Source organism: Hordeum vulgare, chromosome 7H (genome assembly GCF_904849725.1).
Source record: "Hordeum vulgare subsp. vulgare chromosome 7H, MorexV3_pseudomolecules_assembly, whole genome shotgun sequence".
Taxonomy (NCBI): domain Eukaryota; kingdom Viridiplantae; phylum Streptophyta; class Magnoliopsida; order Poales; family Poaceae; genus Hordeum; species Hordeum vulgare.
In genome coordinates, this window is record NC_058524.1 from 54,861,189 (window position 1) to 54,887,335 (window position 26,147).

At 45.7% G+C, this 26,147-nt stretch overlaps 1 protein-coding gene across 1 annotated transcript; it reads left to right on the top strand.

The window, feature by feature from the left end:
* The first annotated feature begins 1,747 nt into the window (after window positions 1–1,747).
* LOC123408264 (subtilisin-like protease SBT4.3) lies at window positions 1,748–8,697 on the top strand. The gene is made up of 10 exons (XM_045101413.1): window positions 1,748–1,867; window positions 1,944–2,053; window positions 2,184–2,275; window positions 6,092–6,329; window positions 6,413–6,917; window positions 6,997–7,058; window positions 7,138–7,362; window positions 7,450–7,561; window positions 7,664–7,862; window positions 7,953–8,697. Exons 1-10 carry the CDS (start codon window positions 1,748–1,750, stop codon window positions 8,498–8,500), a joined length of 2,211 nt encoding a protein of 736 aa, XP_044957348.1. The 3' UTR covers window positions 8,501–8,697.
* The last annotated feature ends 17,450 nt before the right edge of the window (window positions 8,698–26,147 follow it).

Genomic DNA, 26,147 nt, shown 5'->3' on the forward strand with positions numbered 1-26,147 from the left:
GAGAGAGACACACACAATGTCTTACAACTACAAGAACGTAAATGAAATATGTTCACTTCAACGGCGATGCATAATCTAGAGGAGCAAAATGGGCTAAATCCATTAGCCTCAAAAGACCACAAAAGGGCTATCATAGCCAGCAATGCAACACTGGAAAACAGAAAGCAAACGAAATGTTCAAAAGCAGCTTAGTTATAGGAGTAGAGGGCTTGCACCTCCCTAAAGAGATCATCCAATCATAATTATATTGGTCCCGTGCCAACATCTATGCGTAGTTTTGAAAACTTCGCAAGCAATCAGCTCAACTATTTTGATGCCCCCACCTCATAATTCCTTGTCTTTCTGGGTATTTTGTAAAATATTTCAATCATGAGGCCGTATAATTATTAGATTCACATGGGTACAATGATCAGTCACCTTGTTGTTATAAAAATGATGATATTTTTCAATTTTCATAAAATCCAGAAAATAGCAAAAATCCATCCTCTTGTAAGCATTTATCCTTAGTTGGAATAATTAATGAATTCATTCCTTCCACAAAAAAGGCCACTTATCCATCCTCTTCCAAGCAGTTATCCTTAGTATTGTAGCATTTTAACTATCCATCCTCTCTTCCAAGCAGTTATTCTTAGTATTATGGCATTTAACTTTCCACATAATATGTTGTGGATATTATTTTTTGAGTTAAAACTTTCAATCTATTCATCAACTATCAAGGTAGTATAAAAAACAACACAAGTAAAATTACATCTAGGTCCATAGACCACCTAGCGACGACTATAAAGACTGGAGCAAGCCGAAGGCACGTCACTATCATCGCCCATCCATCGTCAGAACCAGAAAAACCTTGTTGTATTAGACAACCGAAAAATTGTCATGCTAGGGCTCTATGGGACCATCACACCACAAGAGCGTCCCGCTCCAATGAAGAGAACTGTGGATCGAAAGGATCCAACCTGCAGACAAACATACGCAAAGGAACGAAGATAATATCCAAGAGGATCCACCAAGACAAACGCTGACCGAATCCCGCACACGTCGTCCAACGATGCTAGAAGCACCTCAGGGACGAGTGGTAGGCAGAAAATCTCTTATTTCATCTCCAGAAAGCCCTCACCGCCTCATCCCACTGAGCATGGCATAAACCCTAACAAAACTCAAAAAAAAACATAAAGAACGAAGCCCTCCCACCGGCAAGGACTTGGATCCATCACACCTTCATGGTACTAGGACCAGAGGAGATGAGGAGGACCGGCGACGGGTAAGGAAATCCTAGTTGAGTGCCCTAGGATCGCAGCGAACAAAGAGGTACGGAGCGAACGCTAATATGACTTTACAGTAGATACCATTTTTGATAAGAACAAGGGCTGGCTTTTCAGTTTATTATATGTTCTTCTTCCGGGTCCGATCCATTTATATCCTGAAAACGTTTAATTCCTTCAAAAAACATTCCGCTCGACGACGAGACATCGCAAATTTAACTTCATGGTCCAGTACAGCATCCGGGCGTACGCACCAAGGACCAATCCACCGTTTTACCGTTCATTCGCCACAAGACACCAAGAAACCCTCCGGTGCAAGCGAGACTATATGGCGATCACGTAGCAGCATAATCCAGTGATCCAGCTGGACGGCAAGCGCTTGCCGTCGACGTATCCGAAGCTGCCATGCCTTACGCACTATACAAGCACCACGCTCCCGGCGCCGTCATTCACGCACGGGCACGGCAAACGCCCACACACGCACGATGGCCGGCGCCGCTCCGGCCATCAAGGCCGCCATCGCTGCCATCTTCTTCTTCATGGTGACCGGCCTGCATGCTTCTGATCACATTAGCGGAAACGGCGATGGCGGCGACGAGAGACAGGTCGGATCACACGCGCACTAGGTTTTCTTCAGGCAAATCGCACGTAAGAACATGGAATCCTGTGGTGCCCGTGCAGGTATACATCGTGTACATGGGGCATCCACCAGCAGCGGGGGAGAAGACGGCCGGCGGCTTCTCCGTTGGCCACCACGAGCTGCTGAGCCGGGCCCTCCACCTCGATCACAGGTCAGGATAAAATCCTTGTTTCCAAAATCTTGGTCAAGTTACACGTCACAAAACCCATTTCTGAACTGCAACAACGGCACAAAAGGTCGAAGTAACCGAGCTTGTATCGTGCTATGCGTATGGATTGCAGCTCCGCTCTCGAGAGGATCGTCTACAGCTACCAGAGGACCCTAAATGGATTTGCAGCAAGACTCACGAAAGACGAGAAAGAAAAGCTCTCTAGTACGCTCACCGAGTCACTATAACTAAGAAGATTTCGGACATGTTAGCATTCGATTGTTATTTTTCTTGAACAAATTGTTTTCATCTTTTTCCTGTTCATTCCATCTCTTGGCATCCTGACATCACTTCTACTAGAAGGGTTGGACGCGCTTTCCTGCGTCGTTGATGTTGTTGGGTTTAAAAAAATACTCACTCTGTTTTAAAATAAAAGATGTATTACTCTTTTATAAAGTAAAAAATTTAAGTTTAGTCAAATTTATAGAGCATATCAAAATACATAATATCAAATATGTATGATTAGATTCATCATGAAATGAATTTCCATTCTTTTTTTGTTTAATGTTGTGGATGTCGATATAATTTTTTCCTCTAAAATTGGTCCAAATTCAAGAAAATTGACTTTCCAAAAAATAATACCTCTTATATTTTGGAATTGACGGAATATTTAGTTTGGTGGGTGGGGGATGATGGAATGTGTTTTATTTTTATTTATAATGCGCTAATTTTCTGAGCCTTCCATGGTATGGTTATGTGTTATCCGCTAATCAACATATATTTTATGTGGAAATATGTATGTGTCGCTTGCTGCATATTGGTCATATTGATGCTATGGGATCAAGAGAAATCCTCACACCAACTATATTGATGCTATGGTATCATACGATGACGTTTTTGTCTAGGTGGTGTGAGGATGCACGGGTTGATATATTTTTATAGGCTGGTTGCTGCAGATTGGTCAAAAAATCATTGGCCTGGTTAAAATCATGAACCAAATTCGAAATTGAAACCTCAACTGAATAAAATAGTTTCGAAATTAGGGAACATAGGTAACTAAAAGAAGTGAATGGAAGAGCTCCTTGAGAAATAGTTGACCCAGTCAAAATTGGATGACCCAATTCTAAATTGAAGACCTCAACTAATTAAGATGCCTTAAAAATTAGGAAGCATAGCGTATAGTATTAAAAAGAATTGACTGAGAGAGCTCTGAGAAATTGTTGATCCGATCAAAATCGGGTGATTCAATTCTAAATTAAAGACCCCAATTAATTATGATGCCTTATAATTAGCAAGCATAGCGTATAGGATAGAAGAATTGAATGAGAGAGTTTTGAGAAATCGTTGACCCAGTCATAATCGGGTGATCCAATTCCAATTGGAGACCTCAATTGATTACGGGCTTGGAGGAACACCGGCATGCAAAAGGCAGTGGAAAAAATCTATATAGGAAGTTGCGACGATATTCACATGCATGTCATGAGCATTGATGGGTGGAGATCCATTCTGAAAAGACAGACAGGCAAATGATTAAGGAACAAATCTACAATAGTAAACTTCTTCCTAATATTCCAAAAATAACCTAGGTTTGGGCCCCAAATTCAAACTAGGTGTTTTTGTTGTCTAGTCATATTAGAAATCAGTGCTAACTTATGTGTTCCTTTCAACCACGACCACACTCAACTCCACATGAATTGGGTTAGGACCTACAAAACAAAATATGGTCAACATGTACATCGCCCTGCAAAAAGAGCACACAACATTAGCATTCACATGTTCGCTAGATGGCAATCTTAGCATCACCAAATTTGTTTCCATAGGAAAACCTTGATTTCTAAGAGGAATATGAGCCTTCTAAACTACTTGGAAAACTAGACCAAGTGGTCCTTGACAAACAAGAGCATGCATGAACTTGGTGGTATAAGTTGTCATAGAGGAACTAGGCCACATAACAAGATTAGTTTTACTTAGTTGTTGTGGAAACACTGCAATAATGTTTTGCATATTTGTTGTGCCCCATGGTTGTCTTTTCTAAAAAAGATAAAAAGGGTAAATGGTGTATCCTTGACAAAGGCCATGAACATTATAGAAAAAAATGATTGACTCCCATCAATATACATTATTGCAGTTTGTCCCCTAGAAAGAAGTTGCATGATTCTATGGATCTGACCTTTATCAAAACCGTTCTTAGAAATAACACTCTCATGAAAGACCAATGAACTTTGTCATATGGTTTTTTAGATACTTATGTTAGGATGATCCTCTTGTTCCCTCGAGAGCTAAGGATGTGGAACGATCACGTGGAGAATAAGAACCACGTCCAAAATATAACTAACCAACACAACCTAAGTTGGAAAATGGTTTATGAGCTACCATAGAAAGGTGAATCACATATCCATTCAAACAGAATTTAAAAACAACATTGTAAAGAAACATTTGGCCAAAATTGGCTAATGTTGTCGGCACTTGGGCCTTGGAAACGAGGGCGAGGGTAACAAATTTAAACCATTTAATGTCCCTCGTTAAAATCTTTGGATAATACTGTAAATTATCTCTTTTAGGGTTTCTCAAAAATTTATTTACTACCACTGGGTCTTGTTCTAATAGTCCATAGGTTCAATCGTTGACACACTAAAAATGGGGTTGATTTCAAATATACTGCTCTAATTTTGGATAAAAGAAATTGTAACATTTGGTCGTCAATCCTATTAGAGATTTTCGTGCATGCATACTTGTCTCCACTCTCTGGTTATATGTTTAGTATTGGTCATTATTGGGAGAAATATTGGGTTGTGATTTATCAGCACATCAATCACATTTATCCCATGAATGCATGCTTTCGCAAAAGATTGCATTCTCCACTCATCATAGCATGCTAGTTTCACCCTCGTGTGCTTTTTCAGTTGATTTCCTATTTTGAATCTATTACATTTTTGCATCAAAGTCATCTATTACATTTTTGCATCAAAGTCTAATTTATGTTTCGTTTGCATATTTGTATTCCTTGCAACATGGGCTTTAACACAAGACCACTCTTGAATATATTTTGTCAGGCTTTAATTTTTTTTCCAAAACATGGTGATAAAAAGTGATGCACTATAGAACATGAAAAAACTAATGAAACTTGATAAGAACGAAGGACATTTTTTTTTAAGATCACCGGAAAGGACAAAGCCCTCCACCTGAATTTTCATATATTGCTATATATTTTGTAGCCAGTTACAGAGAGAAAAAGGGGGAGGGGGAGGAGAGAGGGGGGCACTCGAACTACCACAATAGCTGGGGGGGAGTCACTCGAACTACCATAATAGCTAGGGGGAGAGAGGGTGGGGACCCTTAAGCAGGGGAATCACACATCCCCAGCACGGAGGGAAAACGCCCGAAGCCAGACATCAGAATCACACCGTATTTGTAAAATTGGGTTTCTGCCATGTTTTACCAAGTTTCATATGCATCAGCTTGACGCCCATTGACACACAATGTAAAATTATGATACACTAAGGTACCCAATGAACTCCAATAAAATTAGTAGTTGAAACTATATGGAAATTATGACACACCATGGAACATCGTTGCACGTAATGAATCTAATTCAAAAGAAGTCATAGTATGCAACTTTATAAACAAGTCTAAAGCGTACGAATAAATGTTGGAATATGATAAAACATAAATAAAAAAACTAAATAGAACCTAGTGTTATCCACAAACTTTTCAGGTTCATATAAGAATACAACAAAAGGCGCCATTTTTTGCCATGTTTTATCAAGTTTCAAATTTTGACATTTGATTTATCAAAATATGTTCAATATTGGTCTTGTTTTGTATCTATCGTAACCAGGAACCCAAAGGTTTAATCCTATCAAAAAAATGGACTTCATATTGAAAAGCTATGGACGTTTCAATTTTCAGAATCAAGAACTTGATGCATGTGAAAGCAGAGAGTAGATGGATAGTGCACTGATGTTAATTGTGTCCGAAATTAATTAAGGGCTAAGTTTATGTTGCTGACGAATGCACTGCACGGCTTTTACTACCTGCTAGGCATGGAGGGTGTCGTGTCGATCTTCCCAAGCAGGACACACCAGCCTCTGACGACAAGATCATGGGACTTCCTAGGCTTCCCTCAGACGGTACAGCGAAGCCTCGAGCTCGAGGGAGACGTCATCATCGGCATGCTCGACACCGGCGTGTGGCCGGACTCCCCCTCCTTCTCCGACGAGGGCTTCGGGCCGCCGCCCGGCAGATGGAAGGGCGCCTGCCTTAACTTCACCTGCAACAAGTACGCCATTTCTTCTTGCATGCCATGCGCGCCGGCGTAATAGCTCCTAGTTGACCGTGTGCTCTGCTGTCGGCGTGTCGCAGCAAGATCATTGGTGCTCGCGCGTACAACCACGGATCGTCCACCGCCGGGCTGTCGGCAGTGGACACCCACGGCCACGGCACGCACACGGCGTCGACGGTGGCCGGCCGGGCGGTGGGGAACGTCAGCCTCGGCGGCCTGGCCGCGGGCACGGCCCGGGGCGCCGTGCCGGGCGCCAGGCTCGCCGTCTACAAGGTCTGCTGGGACGAAGGCTGCAGCGACGCCGACATGCTGGCGGCGTTCGACGACGCCGTGGCCGACGGCGTCGACGTGATCTCCTTCTCCATTGGGAGCAGGCTGCCGGTCCCGTACTTCGAGGACGCGTCCGCGATCGGCTCGTTCCACGCCATGAGGGGCGGGGTGCTCACGTCGGCCGCGGCGGGGAACTCCGGGTTGGACCGCGGGCGCGTCTCCAACGTCGCGCCGTGGATCCTGTCCGTCGCCGCCAGCAGCACCGATCGCCGGCTCGTCGACAGGCTCGTGCTGGGAAACGGCAAGACCATCGTGGTGAGTGAGACATCACCCACTGAAAACTCAGAAATCGTCTTGCGCGAGGTGGACTTTTTACCATGTTCTTGTGACACAGGGGGCCGCCATCAACATCTTCCCCGAGCTGAAGGATGCTCCATTTGCATTTCCAATCAATGGGTAATGCAGACTTAGCTAGAGAGACAAACTTTTATTTGTACAATTATTACGTGATGTTCTTTGTATACTGTTGATGCAGTTCTTGTGAAGCAGAATCGCTGGCCGTGGCCGGACGGTTGTATTACAAGGGGAAGATCCTGCTCTGCGCCTTGTCCAGCAACGGCAGCGGGCCGGTGACCGTCGGCGCTGCCGGCGCGGTCATCGTCACCGACCAGCCCGACGTCGCGTTTTCGATGCCCCTCCCCGCCGTCATGGTTAGCCAGGCCCAGTTCACTAGAATCATGGCCTACGTCAACAGAACACGGTACGTCCCGTACGTGTTCATCAGCCCAGAAGACAGAAATGCATTTTACTGTGCTGAAATGGTGAAATATCGTGTTGTGTTCCTCAGTAATCCTGTGGGCACCATCCTCGCCGGCGAGTCAGACTTCGATTCTCAAGCCCCCATCGTGGCCAGTTTCTCTTCTCCAGGTCCAAACATGATTACTCCTGGGATCTTGAAGGTTGTCAGATCTTCAACCATGCACAGTAAATAAACGGATGAGTTGTATAGTTGAGGATGGAAGATCTGGGGCTCATGCATTTGTATGGTGATTGCGCTGCAGCCTGACCTGTCGGCGCCGGGGATCGACATCCTGGCGGCGTGGTCACCACTGTCGCCAGTGTCCGGGAGGAGCGTGGCGTACAGCATCGACTCGGGAACGTCCATGGCGTGCCCGCACGCGACCGGCGCCGCGGCCTACGTCAAGTCCTTCCACCCCGACTGGTCGCCGGCGATGATCATGTCGGCTCTCATCACCACAGGTAATCTCAAGTTCTTAACCAGTTAACCCGCTCTCTCATGGCCACCATCCGCATCATAGTCACTTGTGCGACGCCGGCGTTTGGGTGCAGCGACTCCGATGAACTCGTCACGCAACCGCGGCGGCGGTGAGCTCACCTACGGCGCGGGGCAGCTTAACCCGGCGCGGGCGCGTGACCCGGGGCTCGTGTACGACGCGCGCGAGGGCGACTACGTGCGCATGCTGTGCGCCGAGGGGTACAACTCGACGCAGCTCCGGCTCGTCACCAGCTCCGACGACGGCGCGCCCTGCCGCGCCGGCCGGAGAGGGACCGCGGCCGACCTCAACTACCCGACCATGGCGGTCCACGCCGCGCCGGGGAGGAACTTCAGCGCGCACTTCCCGCGCACGGTCACCAACGTCGGCGTGCCCGGGTCGGTGTACGTCGCCAAGCTCGTCGGCTCGCGGCCAGAACTCGTCCGCGTCGCAGTTTCGCCGAGGAGGCTGGCGTTCAGCCGGCTGGGTCAGAGGTTGTCGTTCACCGTGACGGTCTCCGGCGCGTTGGCTGGGGCGAACGAGTTCGTGTCGGCGGCCGTCGTGTGGTCCGACGGCGATCGGCATGTTAGGAGCCCGGTGATTGTTCACACCGTGGATGTTTAATTGGAGATTTGGGTCGTAGAGTGAAAGGGATGAGTCATTTCTTGGCTTCGGATAAATTCAGCCTCAGTGCAGATACACGTGGGCTTAAGAATAATTCAGATTCGGTTCGTGCACAAGCAATGGACTGGTCTCCTATATTTCTCACGAGGTCAATGTAATTGTCTATGTTCTCGTGTTTGGGTGAAAGTGGTAAATCTACCGGTGCCTTTTTTTTTTAGAATCATGCACTTCTTTTATTTAAATTTTCCCACACGGGATCTCGTGTGACAAAACCTGAATAATACAATCTGGTGGTTGCTGAAGCCAAATCCTATCCATTTCATGAGAAATCCCTTCTCTAGCTAAAACATGGGCTATTTTATTCTCCCATCTCCTAACCCACGTAACTCTGGACTCGGCAAAGGAATTCAGCATCTTCATAACATCCTCGATGATTGGACCTAGAACTGAAAGATTGGTCCCCGAGTCATTTAACATTGTCACAATTTCTTTATTATCCAGCTCCACATGCACTCTCGTCGCTTCATTTTGGACTGTCAGTTGCACTCCGTTGCGACAGGCCATAGCCTCAGCAAGTTCAGGGTTAGATACTCCCGGAAAAAACCAGGACCCACCACCCCTAAACGCCCCAGCATGATCGCGTAGTGCCACTCCGCCAGCCTCTCTATCTTTCAGCTTCGACAGTGCTCTGTCCGCATTTACCTTGAGCCAACCACGATCAGGTGGAGACCATCGTACATCAAGTGTTGGCTGATGGATCTTCTCCTGGCGTTCGTGAATTGACGCCCACTCCAGAAGATGAGCGAACACTGATTCAATAACAGTTTTAGGGTCAGCAATATTCTTACCTTCCCTTGTCTCATTCCTCGCCAACCACAAACCATACAACGCCTGAATCATCAGCTCTTTCTCCTGCTTGCAAGCATTGGCCAACCAATGCATCAACCACACCGCAAGCTCATTAGGAGGCCCCTCCAATATCGGTGGGATCGCCACCGAGGCCCCTTTCTCTAAACTTAGCACTTTCCAAAACATAGCAGAATGCAGACAGGTCCAGAAACGGTGCTACACAGTTTCTTCTCTTCCACAAGCACAACAAAATGAGAAACGTGTGATAGCTCCGGGTGCCTAGACACCCTTTATGAACAGTAAAATCAAAAAATAGAAAACCAAATCAAAAAAATCTGAAACTTTGCAGCATCAACGATAATCAAACTTTGTAGGTTCTTACAAGTTTTCATGTCAAAATATCATGTAGAGAAAGATGTACAAACAAGTTTCAGGTTACAGCTAAAAAGTGCTCAAAACTTCAAGCATTGAAATATTTTCTGTGTGTAGAGCTCCTCGAATAGTTTTTTGGCATGTAAACTTGCAAACACCTACAAACTTTCATCATCTTTGATGCTGCAAAGTTTCAGATTTTTCTTATTTTGTTTTCTATTTCTTTTGATTTTACTGTTTATAGAGGGTGCCTAGGCACCCGGGAGCTGAAAATTCCAACAAAATACTCCTGGCTTGATCTTGCGCCTAAGTAACTCAACGCCTACTACCAAACCATTCTAAACGAGGCGCCACAAATGTATCTTGGCCTTTCCACGGGCATTTGTATTCCAAAGTGCCAGCCAACTCTTGTGCTTGTTTACTGACGAGGAGGACTCTGGCCGTCCAGTTTTAGTCCTCTTCAGCGCCATGCACAAGTGGTAAGCAGATCTCACAGAGAATTGCCCAGATTTCATGAAATTCCAAGCAAGAACGTCGCTGCACCCCGGCCCTCCAGTGGACACTTGCTTTATATCACGCGCATCATCAGCAATAAACATTGTGTCAACTTTTGTTTCATCCCAGCCAGTCCCCTCTGTGTTCATAAGATCACATACCCAGGCAGTGCCTTGCATGAAGGTTTGTCCAAGAGGTTTGGGGCTGCGCGCTCTAGGGATCCAGTTCGCATGGTGAATACTGATCGAAGCTCCATCACCAATCCGCCAGATGATCCCTTCTCCCAGCAAGTCTCTCCCATGCAAAATACTCCCTCCGTTCTTAAATATAAGTCTTTTAAGATATTTCATTATGAGTCTACATACGGAACAAAATGAATGAATCTACATTTTAAAGTATGTCTATATACATCCGTATGTAGTTCACTAATGAAAACTCTTTAAAGACTTATATTTAGAAACGGAGGAAGTACTCTGAAAGGTATAGGACGCTCCGGCCGGGCAGGTTGCACTCATAATGGGGCAGGTTGCACTCATAATGGAGCAGTCGCTAAAATATCTAGCCTTCAGTACCCGGGCACACATTGATGAGGGGTATTGCAGAATTCGCCACGCTTGCTTCGCCAACGGCGCTTGGTTTAAGGCTTCAAAATTTCTGAAACCCATCCCCCCATCTCTCTTTGGGAGACACATTTTCCCAGAAGATCCAATGCACTTTCCTTTCACCTTGGGCTGCACCCCGCCAGAATTTCCACGAGATCGAAGTCAGGTTCCGGCACATCTTCTTTGTGAGTTGAAAACAGCTCATGGTAAATGTAGGTGTTGATTGTAGTCCCGATTTCACAAGTACCTCACGCGCAGCTTTGGACAAACCTTGCCCCGTCCAACCGGATACTTTCCCCGAGGAACTCTCCCTAACATATTTGAAAACACCATCCTTCGATCTACCAACCACTGTTGGAAGACCCAAGTACCTCTCACTCAGTGCTTCCAATTCAATTCCTATGGTTTGCTTAAGAGCACCCTTCTCATCCTCCTTGCACCCTTTCCCAAAGAAAATAGATGATTTATGGAGGTTCACTTTTATTTAACGATAAAGCATCCACACTTCGTGCATTTCAAGAGTATTTTTTGGTGTATGGCGTTTCGTTTCAAGAGATTTGTGAGGTTATTTTTTGGGACACGTCACAAATACACCCTATCCATCAAACATTCACCAGGCGACAGTCATTTTTATTTTCCATGTTTCAATGGCTTACATATCTATCAAACATATGTAGGAGCATTTATAGTCAGACATGGCTAATCTTTCGTCCTGAATATTTGCAAACACTTTAAGACGTGTTTGCACACAATGACGTGTCACCCATAAAATGTTCACGTTCACAATCAGGTTCCTTATTAGCCTCAAATCTATACAATGTTACATTACGTAAAATAATTTCACGTAATATATCTCGGTCACACAAATGGCATACAATCAGTGGCGGACCAGAAATTGAGGTTTGCCGGGGCGGTAAATGACGATGGAGCTTCATTACGCTGTGTCGAAGGTCGCCAGGCACGAAAGATACCCTGCTCCATCGTCGGAGAGCCGGGGCAGCCGTCCCAGCTCACCCCAATGGTGGATCTGCCACTTCATATAGCTACTTCATCATACATGCCATCGGAGTATATAAAACTGACATGTTACTACTTCATCATACATGCCATCGGGCCATAAAAGATTGACATGTTCTAAATACTAGAGTTATGGAGTTCACCCACGTCTGCACTTGCTATTGACATTGCCATCTTTGTCGCGAAAGTAGCGGTCGAAAATGCAAAATAGATCGAGTCGGATCTGCTCACTATCAGACTTATCTGGTCTATCACCGTCCTCCTCCTCCTCTTTAGGGGTGGGGAGGGGCCATGGCATGAACCTTCTGGTTTCGCTCTTTTGCGAGGGGCGTGTGCCATCCCCCTTTGCCGCTTTCTCGAGGATGCGGGCGCTAAGGGCATCCTCGGCCTTTGATGTTTGCCACACCCTTCCCCTCGCTCGACGGGCATGTCGCTCCTCGGCGCATCCATGGTAGGGCCATCTATCGGTGTTGACTCAGACTTGGAGCTCGACGTCACGGATATGAGGCTCCACCGCACGGGCTGCGTCGTCGGCACATGCCTCAAGCTACCGGTGCGGGCGGATCAAAGTCTCGCTTGCGGGGGGGCGTAATGGGTTCCCTGCGGAGACTCGGACCATGGTTAGGTGCATTTCTCTTGGAGCGGAGAAAAGCCAGGCGGACGATAAGCTCCTCCCCATCCCTGCATGGGACGAGGTCCTAGTGAATATATTGAGACATCTCGAAGTCGGATCGAGTGTTCACCATGTCGAAGGAGGTCGTATATCATCGTAGATGAGTTGGGGGAAGGCGGAGCGGCATGAACTTGAAGTGGAGTGTACTTACAAGTGGTTAGTTTCGTCCGGATGTGGATATGATGGGGACATTTGTGGGGTTGGGGTAGGCCAGCTTTGACTAGATGCGACGTGGTAGACACGCTCCGACGCGTCCCCCATTCCTATGCCCATCTTGGTATAGGCTAGATATAAAGGATGTTAGAATGTTAGTTAGCCTAGAAATAGCGCCGGTTGCGGATCTGTCGGCGCTAAAAACGGCCTGGGGGGCTCGGCTTCCCAGTCGCCGCTTTTGGTCCAGTTTCGGCGCAAATTTGGACCATTTTTGGCCCATATTCGACATTCTTCAACACAAATTGAACAACAACAGTTATACTTTTATCACATAGTTCATCACAGAAATCAATACAAATCAAAAAATAGTTTAACAAGTCAATACAAATAAAAAACGAGCTAGGCGTTGCTCTGCAGCCTCCATAGGTACTCCACCAAATCGTTCTGCAGTTGTTGATGCACCTCTGGGTCTCAGATCTCCTGACGCATGTTGAGGAAGGCAGTCCATGTTGCCAGTAGCTAGTGATCAACTTGGGTAAGAGGACCTTGTCTGTAATATGGTTGAGTGTCAAACACTTGCTCCTCCTGCTCGCTCTCAATGATCATGTTGTGCAAGACAACACAGCAAGTCATGACTTCCCACATTTGATCTTTCGACCAAGTCTGAGCGGGGTACTGGACAACAGCAAAACGAGATTGAAGCACACCAAATGCCCGCTCGACATCCTTCCTGCAAGCTTCTTGACGCTTGGCAAAATAGGAGTCATTGCCTCCTCGTGCGGGATTTGAGATAGTCTTCACAAATGTGGACCATCTCAGATAGATGTCATTTGCTAGGTAGTATCACTACTGGAATCAGAGATTTTTCCGTCTGCCTAGTCTTTGCCGTCTGCTAGCTGACGGCAAAGACACTCTTTGCCATCAGCTTCAGCAAAACTGACGGCAAAGAACTGGTTGATGGGAAATAAGGTCTTTGCCAGCAGTCAACTCTTTGCCGTCTGCCGCAGACGACAAAGAAGGGGCCAGCAGACGGCAAAGAAGCTCATCTGGCCGGGGGAACCTTAGGTCAAACTACTCCCCTCTTTGCCGTCTGCTGGCTGACGGCAAAGATGTCAGAGGCAGACGGCAAAGAGTATAGACCCCTTTGCCGTGTGCCAGCAGACGACAAAGGTCCTGAATCTAGTAACGGATGTCCCGCCCCCACCGCGGCCCTCTCTCTCTCAAACGGCCAATCCCTCTCTCTCTCCTCCCCCGACGCCCAATGCCGCCACCACTGTCGCCCGGCCACCCCCGGTGCCCCTGGTGCCGCCCCGAAGCCCCACAACCCCTCTGGCGCCCCCTGGTGCCGCCCCTGAAGCCCCACCGCCAGCGCCCCGTGGTGCCCCTGGTGCGCCCCCGCTGCCCCACCCCGGCGCCCCTGGTGCCGCCCCCGCAGCCCCACCACCGACGCCGCCGGCCCAGCCACTGCCCCGCAGGCCTCGGCGCCGCCCCCGCAGCCCCACTTCCAGTAAGCCCATCCACCCCCGCCCCCTTGATTTTTTAGTTTTTGGTATTTAGTTTTTTGGAATTAGATTATAACTACCGGCATGATTTTTTATTGTTGTTGTAGTAGTTGTTCTTGTTATTGTAGTTGTTGTTGTTATTGTAGTTGTTGTGGCATATATAGTTTAGTTGGTAGGTTAGTTAATTAGTAGTTTTAGTGGTAGTTTAGTTAGTTGGTAGATTTAGTTAGTTAATTAGTAGATTTAGTAGGTAGTTTAGTGGTAGATTTTGTTTTGTTATTTAGTGGTAGCTAGATTATTTTTTAGTTACTTAGTGGTAGATTCTGTTTTTGTTATTTTTTTGCTGCTTAGTGCTATCTAGGTTTAGCGATAGGTTTAGTTAGCTTCGTTAGTTAGGTTAGTTAGTTAGTTAGCTTAATGGAAAGAATAAGAAGAATAAGAAGAGGAGGAGGAGGAGAAGAGGAGAAGAGGAGGAGGAGAAGAAGAAGAAGAAGAAGAAGAAGAAGAGGAGGAGGAGAAGAGGAGAAGAGGAGGAGGAGGAGAAGAAGAAGAAGAAGAGGAGGAGGAGGAGAAGAGGAGGAGGAGGAGAAGAAGAAGAAGAGGAGGAGGAGGAGGAGGAGGAGGAGAAGACAAAAATAAGAAGGAGAAGAAGAAAAGAAGAAGAAAAGAAGAAGAGATGAAGAAGAGAAGAAGAGAAGAAGAATACCTTCTCCTCCTTCTCCTTGCTTTAATTTCCGCAACAATGACATAATTAGCCCATTTAGCTCCAAAATGCCATAATAACCTCAAAATGGCATAAGAACCTTGGTTAGCTCACGAATATTATATACTTAGCTTGTTTTCCTCTAAAATGACATAATTGGAATATTTGTGTTGATCGGGTGGATTTACATGTGATAGTTGTCTCGTCGCTGTGAGGTCTGTTGTGCGAAGACCTGCCAGTGCGTTGTACGAGCTCCGCCCCTGCATTCGTGGGTCAGTACAAATTTCATTTCCTCCCCGCCCCTTCATTTACTGTGGCTCGGTTTCCGGATGAAACTTTCTAGATTTAGGTAATTCAATTAATTTATCAGTATGCGTGACCAGTATGCGTCTCCCGTTCGAAAGGGCTACATCTATAAATATGCATGTCTTTGCATATTTATAACCGCCATCCTTTCAAATTGTCCAACATTATCCATGGACAACCCGAGTATGTGTAGATTGGGTTCGCTTTCCCGTATGCTGTGCTCTGGATCCGATGCGGAATTTCGTCAGTGCCTCCCTGTTGTTCTCCGGATGCACATCCTCTCTGTTTATTGCGGAGACGTGTATCACGAGAACAGCGGGGAGGTGCTGCCGAAATTTTGCGTTGGATCCGGAGCAGAGCATGGGAAAACGAACCCAATCTACACATACGCGGGTGGGATTAGGACCTATCTTTACCTATTAGCGTGTAGGTTGCGTGGACGTAATAAAAATGGCGAACCTGATTAACCGATGAATATAAATGCTAAATTATATATAAATATATTTCTTCTATCTTTAGTAGCTACGCAAGATGAGTGATCGTGCGTGGATGTATACCAGTCACCCTAGTCAAAAAGAGATGACGAAAGAATGGTTTTTAAAAACAAAGGAATTTGTGAAAGCCGCATTCGCAAATGGCCAGGAAAGAAACTATTGCCCCTGTCCTGGATGCGACAACTATAAAAAGATGATAGAGGCTGTAATGATTAAACACCTGCAGAGGAGGGGTTTTAAGCCTAATTATACGGTGTGGACATTTCATGGTGAGTCTATACAACGCACAAGAGCTGAGGTGGTACGTCGTTGCACGAACGAGCATGGTACTGGGATCGAAGACATGGTGCAAGACTTTGATGATGCTCGGGATTCGGAAGATGAGATGGAGGAATCTGCAAAGGCCTTTTATGAAATGTTGGAGTCTTCAAAATGTCCTCTCCATGAGCACACTGAGCTCTGTCAGCTGGATGCAATTGCACAAGTAATGGCTCTGAAGGCTCAGTTCAACTTGGGAAGAGAATGCTACGACGCGATGATGACACTATTTGGACGTTTCCTACCCAAAGGCCATGTCATGCCTGCAAACATGTACCAGTCGGACAAAATACTTCGTGTACTTAAGATGCCCTATGAGAAGATAGATGCATGTGAGAAAGGATGTGCCTTATTTAGGAAGGAGTATGCACACTTGGACTATTGTCCCAATTGCGAGTCTTGCAGGTATCTTGTGGTAGACAACGGTATGGGTCAGAAGAGGCAGACCAAAATCACAGTTAGTGTTCTTCGGTATATGCCAATCGTACCAAGACTTCAACGTCTTTTCATGGTCGAAGAGACAGCCAGACAGATGACATGGCACAAATTTGGCAAAAGAACCGAACTAGATGCGGATGGGAATAAGATGATGGTACACACATCGGATGGGGAAGCGTGGAAACATTTCGATGGATTGCATCAGGATAAAGCGGCAGATCCAAGGAATCCTCGAGTCTGCGCCGCCACGGATGGTTTTAATCCCTTCGGCATGACGGCAACCCAATACAGTTGTTGGCATGTATTTGTCATTCCACTCAATCTCCCCCCCCCCGGGGCAGATTATGCAAAGAAAGAACATATTTCTCACGTTGATAATTCCAGGGCCCAATTATCCAGGGAAGAATATGAATATGTACCTGCAACCGCTTAAGGATGAATTGGAAGAAGCTTGGGAAAATGGGGTCAAGACATACGATGCCGCTAGAAAAGAAAACTTCAAAATGCATGTGTTGTACATGTACTCTATGCATGACTTGCCAGCGTATGCGCTATTCTCTGGATGGTGTGTGCATGGAAGGTTCCCGTGCCCCCAATGCAAGGCAGATCTTCAGTTTCATTGGTTGCAGGAGGGTCGGAAGTATTCTTGCTTTGACTTGCATAGACAGTTCCTGGATCCTGACCATCGGTTCAGAAAAGACAAGAAGAACTTTACCAAAGGTAAAGTTGTCAAAAACTTGGCACCACCTGCGTTCACAGGCCAACAGATCCTGGATTAGTTAAACGCCCTCGAGCCTGATCCAGAGCGTCCAGGGTATTTCAAGGGGTATAATTCAAAACATGCCTGGACTCACAAGCCATGCTTCTGGGATCTGCCTTACTTCAAAGACCTCCTTCTTCCACACAATATCGACATGATGCACACTGAAAAGAATATCGGAGAGGCTATTTTTGGTACATTGTTCGACATAGATGGGAAGACAAAGGATAATATTAAGGCTAGAGTCGATCAAGAGACACTATGTCATAGACCGTTACAAAACATGCGAGAAGGCAAAGGAAAGCTGAAGTGGTCGAAGCCAAAGGCCTGGTTCAATCTTGGAAGGCCAGCTATGAGGGAAATTATCTTGTGGGTCAAAATGCACTTGATGTTCCCCGATGGGTATGCAGCGAATCTAAAGAGGGGAGCGAATGTTGCAAAATTAAAAATCTTTGGTCTCAAGAGTCATGATTGGCACATATGGCTAGAGCGGGTAATGCCGGTGATGTTACGTGGCTTTATTCCTGAGGATGAATGGCTAGTACTGGCGGAGCTGAGCTATTTCTTCCGTGTTCTTTGTGCAAAAGAATTGTCGCCTGGCGTGGTAGCTAGAAGACATGGAGGAGTTTGCACCGGAGTTGTTGTGCAAGTTAGAGAAGATCTTTCCACCGGGCTTCTTTAATCCAATGCAGCATTTGATTTTACATCTACCGATCGAGGCAAGATTGGGTGGGCCCGTGCAAGATCGTTGGTGCTATGCAACTGAGAGGATGCATAAGACCCTTCGAGCTAAATGTAAAAATAAGCGTAGAATTGAAGCATCGATGGCTGAGGCATTCATTATTGAGGAGGTGGCAAACTTTGTGACAGCACACTACGAAGCCAAAAATCATCATTTGCATAGTCCGAAGCCTCGGCACAATGATGGAGACCCTAAAAAAGGTGGGTCCAACCTCAGCCTATTCAAAGGGAAGCTCGCACCAGCCGGTGCTTCGAAACCAATAACGTTGGATATCGAAGAATGGCGGAACATTTCGTTGTATATCTTCAACAACCTAACAAAAGTGCGGTCGTACATCGAGTGAGTTCTCGGCACATTTTCCCGTAACTTCTAATTCATTTGAACTGCTCTTATTCCCGGATATTTCAAACAGCCATTACGTCATCAAATTCTCGGATGGAGCGGTGATCGAAAATGATTCCGTCGAAGAGTATGAGCTTCTGTCAAAGACAGGAGGCGGCTATCCCGGTTTCATCTCTTGGTTCAAACAAACGGTAATTATCAATAATGGACCATTTCATTCTTGGTCTAACTTGCGGCTAATGCAACAACCGTTTCGTATTAAACTTGTAGGCTAATTCAGAGTCTATGGACGCCGAATTGAGACAAGTCGCTAATGGTTTTGACTATAAGGTCCGTTCATTTGAGAAATACAACATCAACGAGTATCTCTTTCGTACCTTTGGCAAAGAGCTATCTATGCCCGACCGGAAATCTACAAATTGTGGTGTCTCTGCTATCGGCGAAGGTGTTATCGAGTATTATGGAAGAGTTGAAGCAATTTATGAACTTCAATTCTATGGTGAAAACCCACCGAACGTCGTAGTCTTCAAATGTTATTGGTTCCAGCCGAAAAAGATTAGAAGGACTCATGAACATATAGGACTAGTCGAAATCAATCCAAACACCCATTTAGATGTTCCCGATGTCTATATTACGGCTCAACAGGCGACCCAAGTTTTCTATCTACCATGGGCATGCCAAACGGATAAGAATCTGGAAGGTTGGTATGTTGTTTATGAAGTGCCGCCACATGTCAGACCACCTCTCCCAAATGAACAGGATTATGAACCTCACATTAACCCAGACACATATGATGGAGAATTCTTCCAAGAAGCACGTCTTTCCAAGAAACGTTTCAAGAACCGTTGTGCTTCATCCAAGAACATGGAAGTAGACAGCGACAATGAATCCGACTCCAGCCCTGAGCCGGAACCAGAAGACCTGGAACTCGTAGAGGTTACTGATGCGGATGACCTGTCAATGCTTCAACGATTAAAGGAAGGCCTTTCACAACTTCACGCCGTTGAACCCGATGAGCACGTCATTCATGAAGACATGCGTGATAGTGATGATGATGATGCATTTATTGATGATGATTATTAGTTTGTAAGATTCACAACTTAAATTATATATATTTTAATCTTTATTATTCATGTACATATTATTATTCATGTCAGTCATTCAATTTTTTTATGTTGTACTAATTTCTTTTAATCTTTATCATGGCAGGTGTTGAAAGATGGTGGGCGCGGGTCCAGAGCGCTCGACGGGTTCTTCCCAGGCGCCCCGCACGAGGGGTGGTACTTCCCTTCCACCCCTATCTCTCCGTAGAGCCTTGGCAGACAGTCTTTCGACACCAGCCGGGGGTTCTTCTTCGTCGGCGGCATTGCCCACTGGGAGAGGTGTTGGTCGGGTAGGGAGGAAGGGGAAGGGTACAGGGAGAGGTGGTGGCCGCGGAAGATCCAGGAGGACTGTTGAGCTGTCCTCGCCACCACCACCAGCTCATTCACCCAAGCATCGGACTAGTATGGTCGACCCGTTTGCGGAGGAGGCTACGGGGACTCCGGTCCAGGAGCCTGGTGTTCACGGGCATTCGTCCCATGAGACTCCGGTCCAGGAGCAACCTCGGGTCAAGGTGCATTCGGCCCAAGAGGAGACTACGGTTCCGGAGGCTTCACCCGACGTGGAGAGGCCCGGATGGGAGCCTTGGCCGGATCGTACCGAGTTGCCGGATTGGACCGAGGGTCCGGGTGGCTCAGGGGGCGAGGATGGCGGGGATGAGCTTACGGATAGTGAGGGCGATGTGCAGGTGGACGGGGCCACCGTGTACAAGCGTGGTAGTACACGTCTCCCCGTCGCCCCGGCTACCCGCGAGCAGAGGCCGGTGATTAAACCTGAAGGAGATAGGTAAGTACATTTACCCTTTTTTTAGCTTTTGCCTTCAAGTTTGTTCAAATATCTAATGCATTGACCTTATCATACTGCAGGGGATGGGTACACCCTCTTTGAGTCCGCAGGCCGAACTCCATCCTTGGTGTGCTTTGCCGGACAAATTTCCCGGGGTTTGTCACGTTGCCTGGTGAGGGTCAGGTTCCTACACTAGGATTTACCTGGGAGCACTACCAGGCTGCGCAGGCCCCGCCGGAGGAGATTATTGATGGTGTCTTGTGCCACACGAGGGCCGAGATGGTGATCAAGAGCTTTTGGGTAAATTATCCTTTTACAGAATCTAAAATTAACAGTATATCTAATTATTGTACTAATTGGTGTTTTCACGTTTGATTGCAGACCTTCTATAGGTGTGAGGATGGATATGAGGAGGAGGCGGCCAGGGTTCTCGAGGTTGAGTGTAGGCGGTTACTACGGAACTTGCGCCACGAGGCTCGGCCGCAGGCTATTCGAGATTACTACGCCACGCGTGGTATTAAGAAGGAGAAGAAGGATTGCCGCGGAAAGTTTCTGAAGAAGGAGCAATACATGAAGGTAATTACCTATTCTTAAGTCCTTCTACGTAGTTTTCTTGATTTCATTCATAGGCGTAGCACTGAAAATTCTTTCTAATAACTTACAGGTGCCCCCGAGATGGTGTGCGGATAAGATGGATTGTTGGGAGGCGTTGGTTGATGAGTGGTGCACAGGCAGCTCGCGAGCCAACCACGAGAATGCGAAGGATCGGCGTAGCCAAATGGTTGGTGTGCCACACCATCAAGGCAGCGCCAACTTACTTCAGTTTGGACGAAACTGGGTATGTGATTTGCTTCATGATTCATGCAATTCATTCTTGATGCTAATATTTTGTTCCTCTCTTTTAGGCGCATCACAATAAGACTGAGATGCCACACTTGTACGAACTTTATGGCATGGTCCATACTGCCTCGTACAAGAAGGCGAAGGCATTCTTTGAGTCTGACCTGGATGATCCCAGTAACTTCACCAACATATCATCCCACCAGAAGCTCATGGCATACAGGGACGCGGGGAAGGCTACGAAAGGGGATGACTTTAACCCTAGCCAGGAACCTTTGGATCCAGAGCTGGTGATGATATCTGGTGGCGGGAGGCCCCATGGCTCGATAGCCATTGGAGATGGGATAATACGTTGTCCAGTCACTCTTCCGGAGATCAAGGCGCGGCAGTCGAGCAGATGTCCTGAGATAACGCCTCGTCCACGGCCAGTCGAACTTGCCATCGAGGTTAGTTGTGCGGACTAAGAACACTTTCATCCATTTCATTATGTGTGTCACCATAGATCATTACTGTGGTAACGAGGAATGGTTTTTCAGGCTGCTCTTCAGAAAGAGAGAGCGGCAAACCAGGCTGCTCTTGATAAAGAGAGATTGGCAAGCCAGGCTGCTCTTCAGGCTGCTCTTGATGAGAGGGACCAGACCACGGCATGATTGCTTGAGGAGGAGAGGGCACGGAATGAGGCGGGTCAACGGGCCCTGTACGAGCTTTTTGTGGTATGTTTTTTTCACATTAGCCAAATCATGTGTGTAATGTCTGTTTCAATACTAACTAATACGACCCACTCTTCAGGGTCTATGCGAGAAGAGCAGTCAAGTCCCTCCGCCGATGCCCGTCTTCTCTTCGATTGGCACGGTGAGTTTCATTATAAACTAGTATTAATAATTGAGTGTCATCCTGCTAACTGAGACATTGCAAAATATCTTTTCTGCAGAATAACTCCCGAGCGACATCGCACGACCCTTCTCCAGGGCAACCGTCTCCAAACGAAGCCGACGCGAGCAACCGTGGTGTTTCTCCTCCTTGATGACCACTACGGTAAGTTTCTCCTCCAAACTTAGCTTGTTTTCCTCTAAAATGAGATAATTAGCCCATTTAGCTCCAAGAAGACATAATTAGGTAATTTAGCTCCAACAAGAGGAGAATAAATAGGAAAAATGAAAAGAAAGAAGAAGAAGAAGAGAAGAAGGAGAAGGAGAAGGAGGAGAAGGAGGAGGAGGAGGAGAAGGCCAAGGACCTTCTAGTCCTTCTCCTCCTCCTCCTTCTCCTCCTTGATTTCTTCTTCTTCTCCTCCTCCTCCTCTTTCTTCTCCTCTTTCATATTATCCTTGCTTTAATTTCCCCAACAATGGCATAATTAGTCCATTTAGCTCCAAAATACCATAATAAGCTCAAAATGGCATAAGAACCTTGGTTAGCTCATTAATATTATATACTTAGCTTGTTTTCCTCTAAAATGGGATAATTAGCCCATTTAGCTCAAAAAAGACATAATTAGGTAATTTAGCTCCAACAAGAGGAGAAGAGGAGAAGAAATATGCAAAATGAAAAGAAAGAAGAAGAAGAAGAAGAAGAAGAAGAGAAGAAGGAGAAGGAGGAGGAGGAGGAGGAGGAGGAGGAGGGGAAGGCCAAGGACCTTCTATCCTTCTCCTCCTCCTCCTTCTCCTCGTCCTCCTCCTTCTTCTTGATTTCTTCTTCTTCTCCTCCTCCTCCTCTTTCTTCTCCTCTTTCATATTATCCTAGCTTTAATTAACCCAACAATGACATAATTAGCCCATTTAGCTCTAAAATACCATAATAAGCTCAAAATGGCACAAGAACCTTGGTTAGCTCATGAATATTATATACTTAGCTTGTTTTCCTCTAAAATGACATAATTGGAACATTTAGCTCAAAAAGACATAATTAGGTAATTTAGCTCCAACAAGAGGAGAAGAGGAGAAGAAATAGGCAAAATGAAAAGATAGAAGAAGAAGAAGAGAAGAAGAAGAAGAGAAGAATGAGAAGAGAAGAATGAGAAGGAGGAGGAGGAGGAGGAGAAGGAGGAGAAGGCCAAGGACCTTCTAGTCCTTCTCCTCCTCCTCCTCCTCCTCCTTCTCCTCCTTCTTGATTTCTTCTTCTTCTCCTCCTCCTCCTCTTTCTTCTCCTCTTTCATATTATCCTTGCTTTAATTAACCCAACAATGACATAATTAGTCCATTTAGCTCCAAAATACCATAATATGCTCAAAATGGCATAAGAACCTTGGTTAGCTCATTAATATTATATAACTAGCTTGTTTTCCTCTAAAATGACATAATTAGCCCATTTAGCTCAAAAAAGACATAATTAGGTAATTTAGCTCCAACAAGAGGAGAAGAGGAGAAGAAATATGCAAAATGAAAAGAAAGAAGAAGAAGAAGAAGAAGAAGAGAAGAAGGAGAAGGAGGAGGAGGAGGAGGAGGAGGAGAAGGCCAAGGACCTTCTATCCTTCTCCTCCTCCTCCTCCTTCTTCTTGATTTCTTCTTCTCCTCCTCCTCCTCCTCTTTCTTCTCCTCTTTCATATTATCCTTGCTTTAATTAACCCAACAATGACATAATTAGCCCATTTAGCTCCAGAATACCATAATAAACTAAAAATTACACAAGAACCTTGGTTAGCTCATGAATATTATATACTTAGCTTGTTTTCCTCTAAAATGACATAATTGGAACATTTAGCTCAAAAAAGACATAATTAGGTAATTTAGCTCCAACAAGAGGAGAAGAGGAGAAGAAATAGGCAAAATGAAAAGATAGAAGAAGAAGAGAAGAAGAAGAAGAGAAGAAGGAGAAGGAGGAGGAGGAGGAGGAGGAGAAGGCCAATGACCTTCTAGTCCTTCTCCTCCTCCTCCTCCTTCTTCTTGATTTCTTCTTCTTCTCCTCCTCCTCCTCCTTCTTCTCCTCTTTCATATTATCCTTGCTTTAATTAACCCAACAATGACATAATTAGCCCATTTAGCTCCAAAATACCATAATAAGCTCAAAATGGCATAAGAACCTTGGTTAGCTCATGAATATTATATACTTAGATTGTTTTCCTCTAAAATGACATAATTAGCCCATTTAGCTCAAAAAGAATGAGAAGGAAGAAGAAGAAGAGAAGAAGAAGAAGAGAAGGAGAAGGAGAATAAGAAGAAGGAGGAGGAGAAGAATAGAAGAAGAAGGAGAAGGAGGAGAAGAAGGAGAAGGAGCCCTCCTTCTTCTCCTTCTTCTTCTCTCCTTCTTCTCCTCCTTCTTCTCCTTCTTCTTCTCTTCTTTCTTCTTCTTCTCCTCCTCCTTATCCTTCCCCTTCCCCTCCTCCTCCTCCTCCTCCTCCTCCTCCTTCTTGTTTTTCTTCTCCTTGTTCTCTTCTTGCTTCTTCTCTTTCTTCTTCAATTTAGCTTATTTGTCATATATATGTTGTTGTTGTTCTTGTTCTGACTTTCTTATTCCCATTTTGCAGATTGGATGTACTACATGCATGGAAGCTGGCGTTGGAGTGCTTTAGTTTCCGTTTTTATTTGAGTTGATGAACAATGTGGAACTATATGTATATGTATATATGGATGAACAATATATGTGCAACTATATGTATGTATATATGGATGAAACTTTGTATGTGTTGGTTCTTTTGATATATGGGATGTACGTTGATGAACAAATGGCATTGATGAGCTTTATATGTATATCATATATGTGTTGTGACCTATTTATGATATATGTGCTATGAATTATATGTATATGTGCTGTGAAATAGAAAAAATAAATAAAAATGTGACAATATAGGTTCTTTGCCGTCTGCCAGCTGATGGCAAAGGCCTTTGCCGTCAGCTGACCGACGGCAAAGGTGCCACGTGGCGCCCAGCTGTGCAACCTGGGCAGTAGTAGCTGGCCATATAGTCTCTTTGTCGTCTGCTTCCTGGGGGGGCATACGACAAAGAAGTGGGCACAGAGGAGGAGGCAGACGGCAAAGAGTGGAGAGAGGGGGGAGGGGAGGACCCGGCAGACAGCAAAGATGGACGTGGAGGCAGACGACAAAGATGGAGGGGGAGGGGAGGGGAGGAGAAAGCAGACGGCAAAGATTGACGGGGAGGCAGACGGCAAAGGCTCCGTTAACCCCTAACGGAGGCAACGCGTGTCGGCTGCCGTCTCAAGAGCTTTGCCGACAGCCCCTGAGGAAAGCTGACGGCAAAGAGCTTTGTCGTCCGCCTTCCGCGGGCAGATGGCAAAGAAGGTCATATGCCGTCGTAGGCTGACGCAGAAATTTTGCCGGCCGTGACAATCTTTGCCGTCTGTGGTATTGTCTTTGCCGTCAGGGATATTGTCTTTGCCGTCTGTGATGGCAGACGACAAAGAAGGTGATTCCTGTAGTGTATCCCTTGTTGTAGTGGTGCCCATTAATCTCGTACACTACTACAAATACTAGCATTAACGACGGTGCCCAAAAACTCTTGGTCGTTGAACACCCGAGGGGAGTCCCGCGTGGTGGAAACTAGTATGCGTAATACTTTCAACAACCATCGGTTTGACCCGTCGCTAGCTGAGCGGTCGTTACTGTTATTGATGGGTATGCACACACGTACAACTCTAATAAACTCTCCTTCTCCTTGTGTTTAAAAAGAAGAAAAATCTCCTCTGTTTATCTCTCCCTCGCAGACCTCCCAACAAATATTGGTGGGTTCTCCAAATATTGGCGTTACATCCCTCCAATCCCAACAAATCTAATCTCTTCCTAATCTGATAAGTTAGTCCTCCTGATCCTCAGTTTTGCGAGGACCAACATTGAGTAAGGCTGAATTGGTTTATCAACTTCAAGCTTCACAACAAGAGAAACAAGTACTTGAAGAAAAGGTCAATGGCATGATGCAAGAAGTATAAATTAAGCGTCTTTTGGTTGGTAGATCTCCAAGTGATAGTTCTGATCTTGAACGCAAAGATGATCAAGTAAGCTGTTTTCATACATGTCATTAAACTTCGAGACCACTTAGTTACCTAGACTGACTTTCATAAACTACTCAACATTTTGTAGGAATGATGGTTCATCGTAATATATAGAGGCATAATGTGGCATTGCAATCGCTGATGAAGGATGATATCCATTCAAAGAACGATGGTGTCCCTCGATTGAAGATTAATAAATATTATCTTTCCTAGTTGT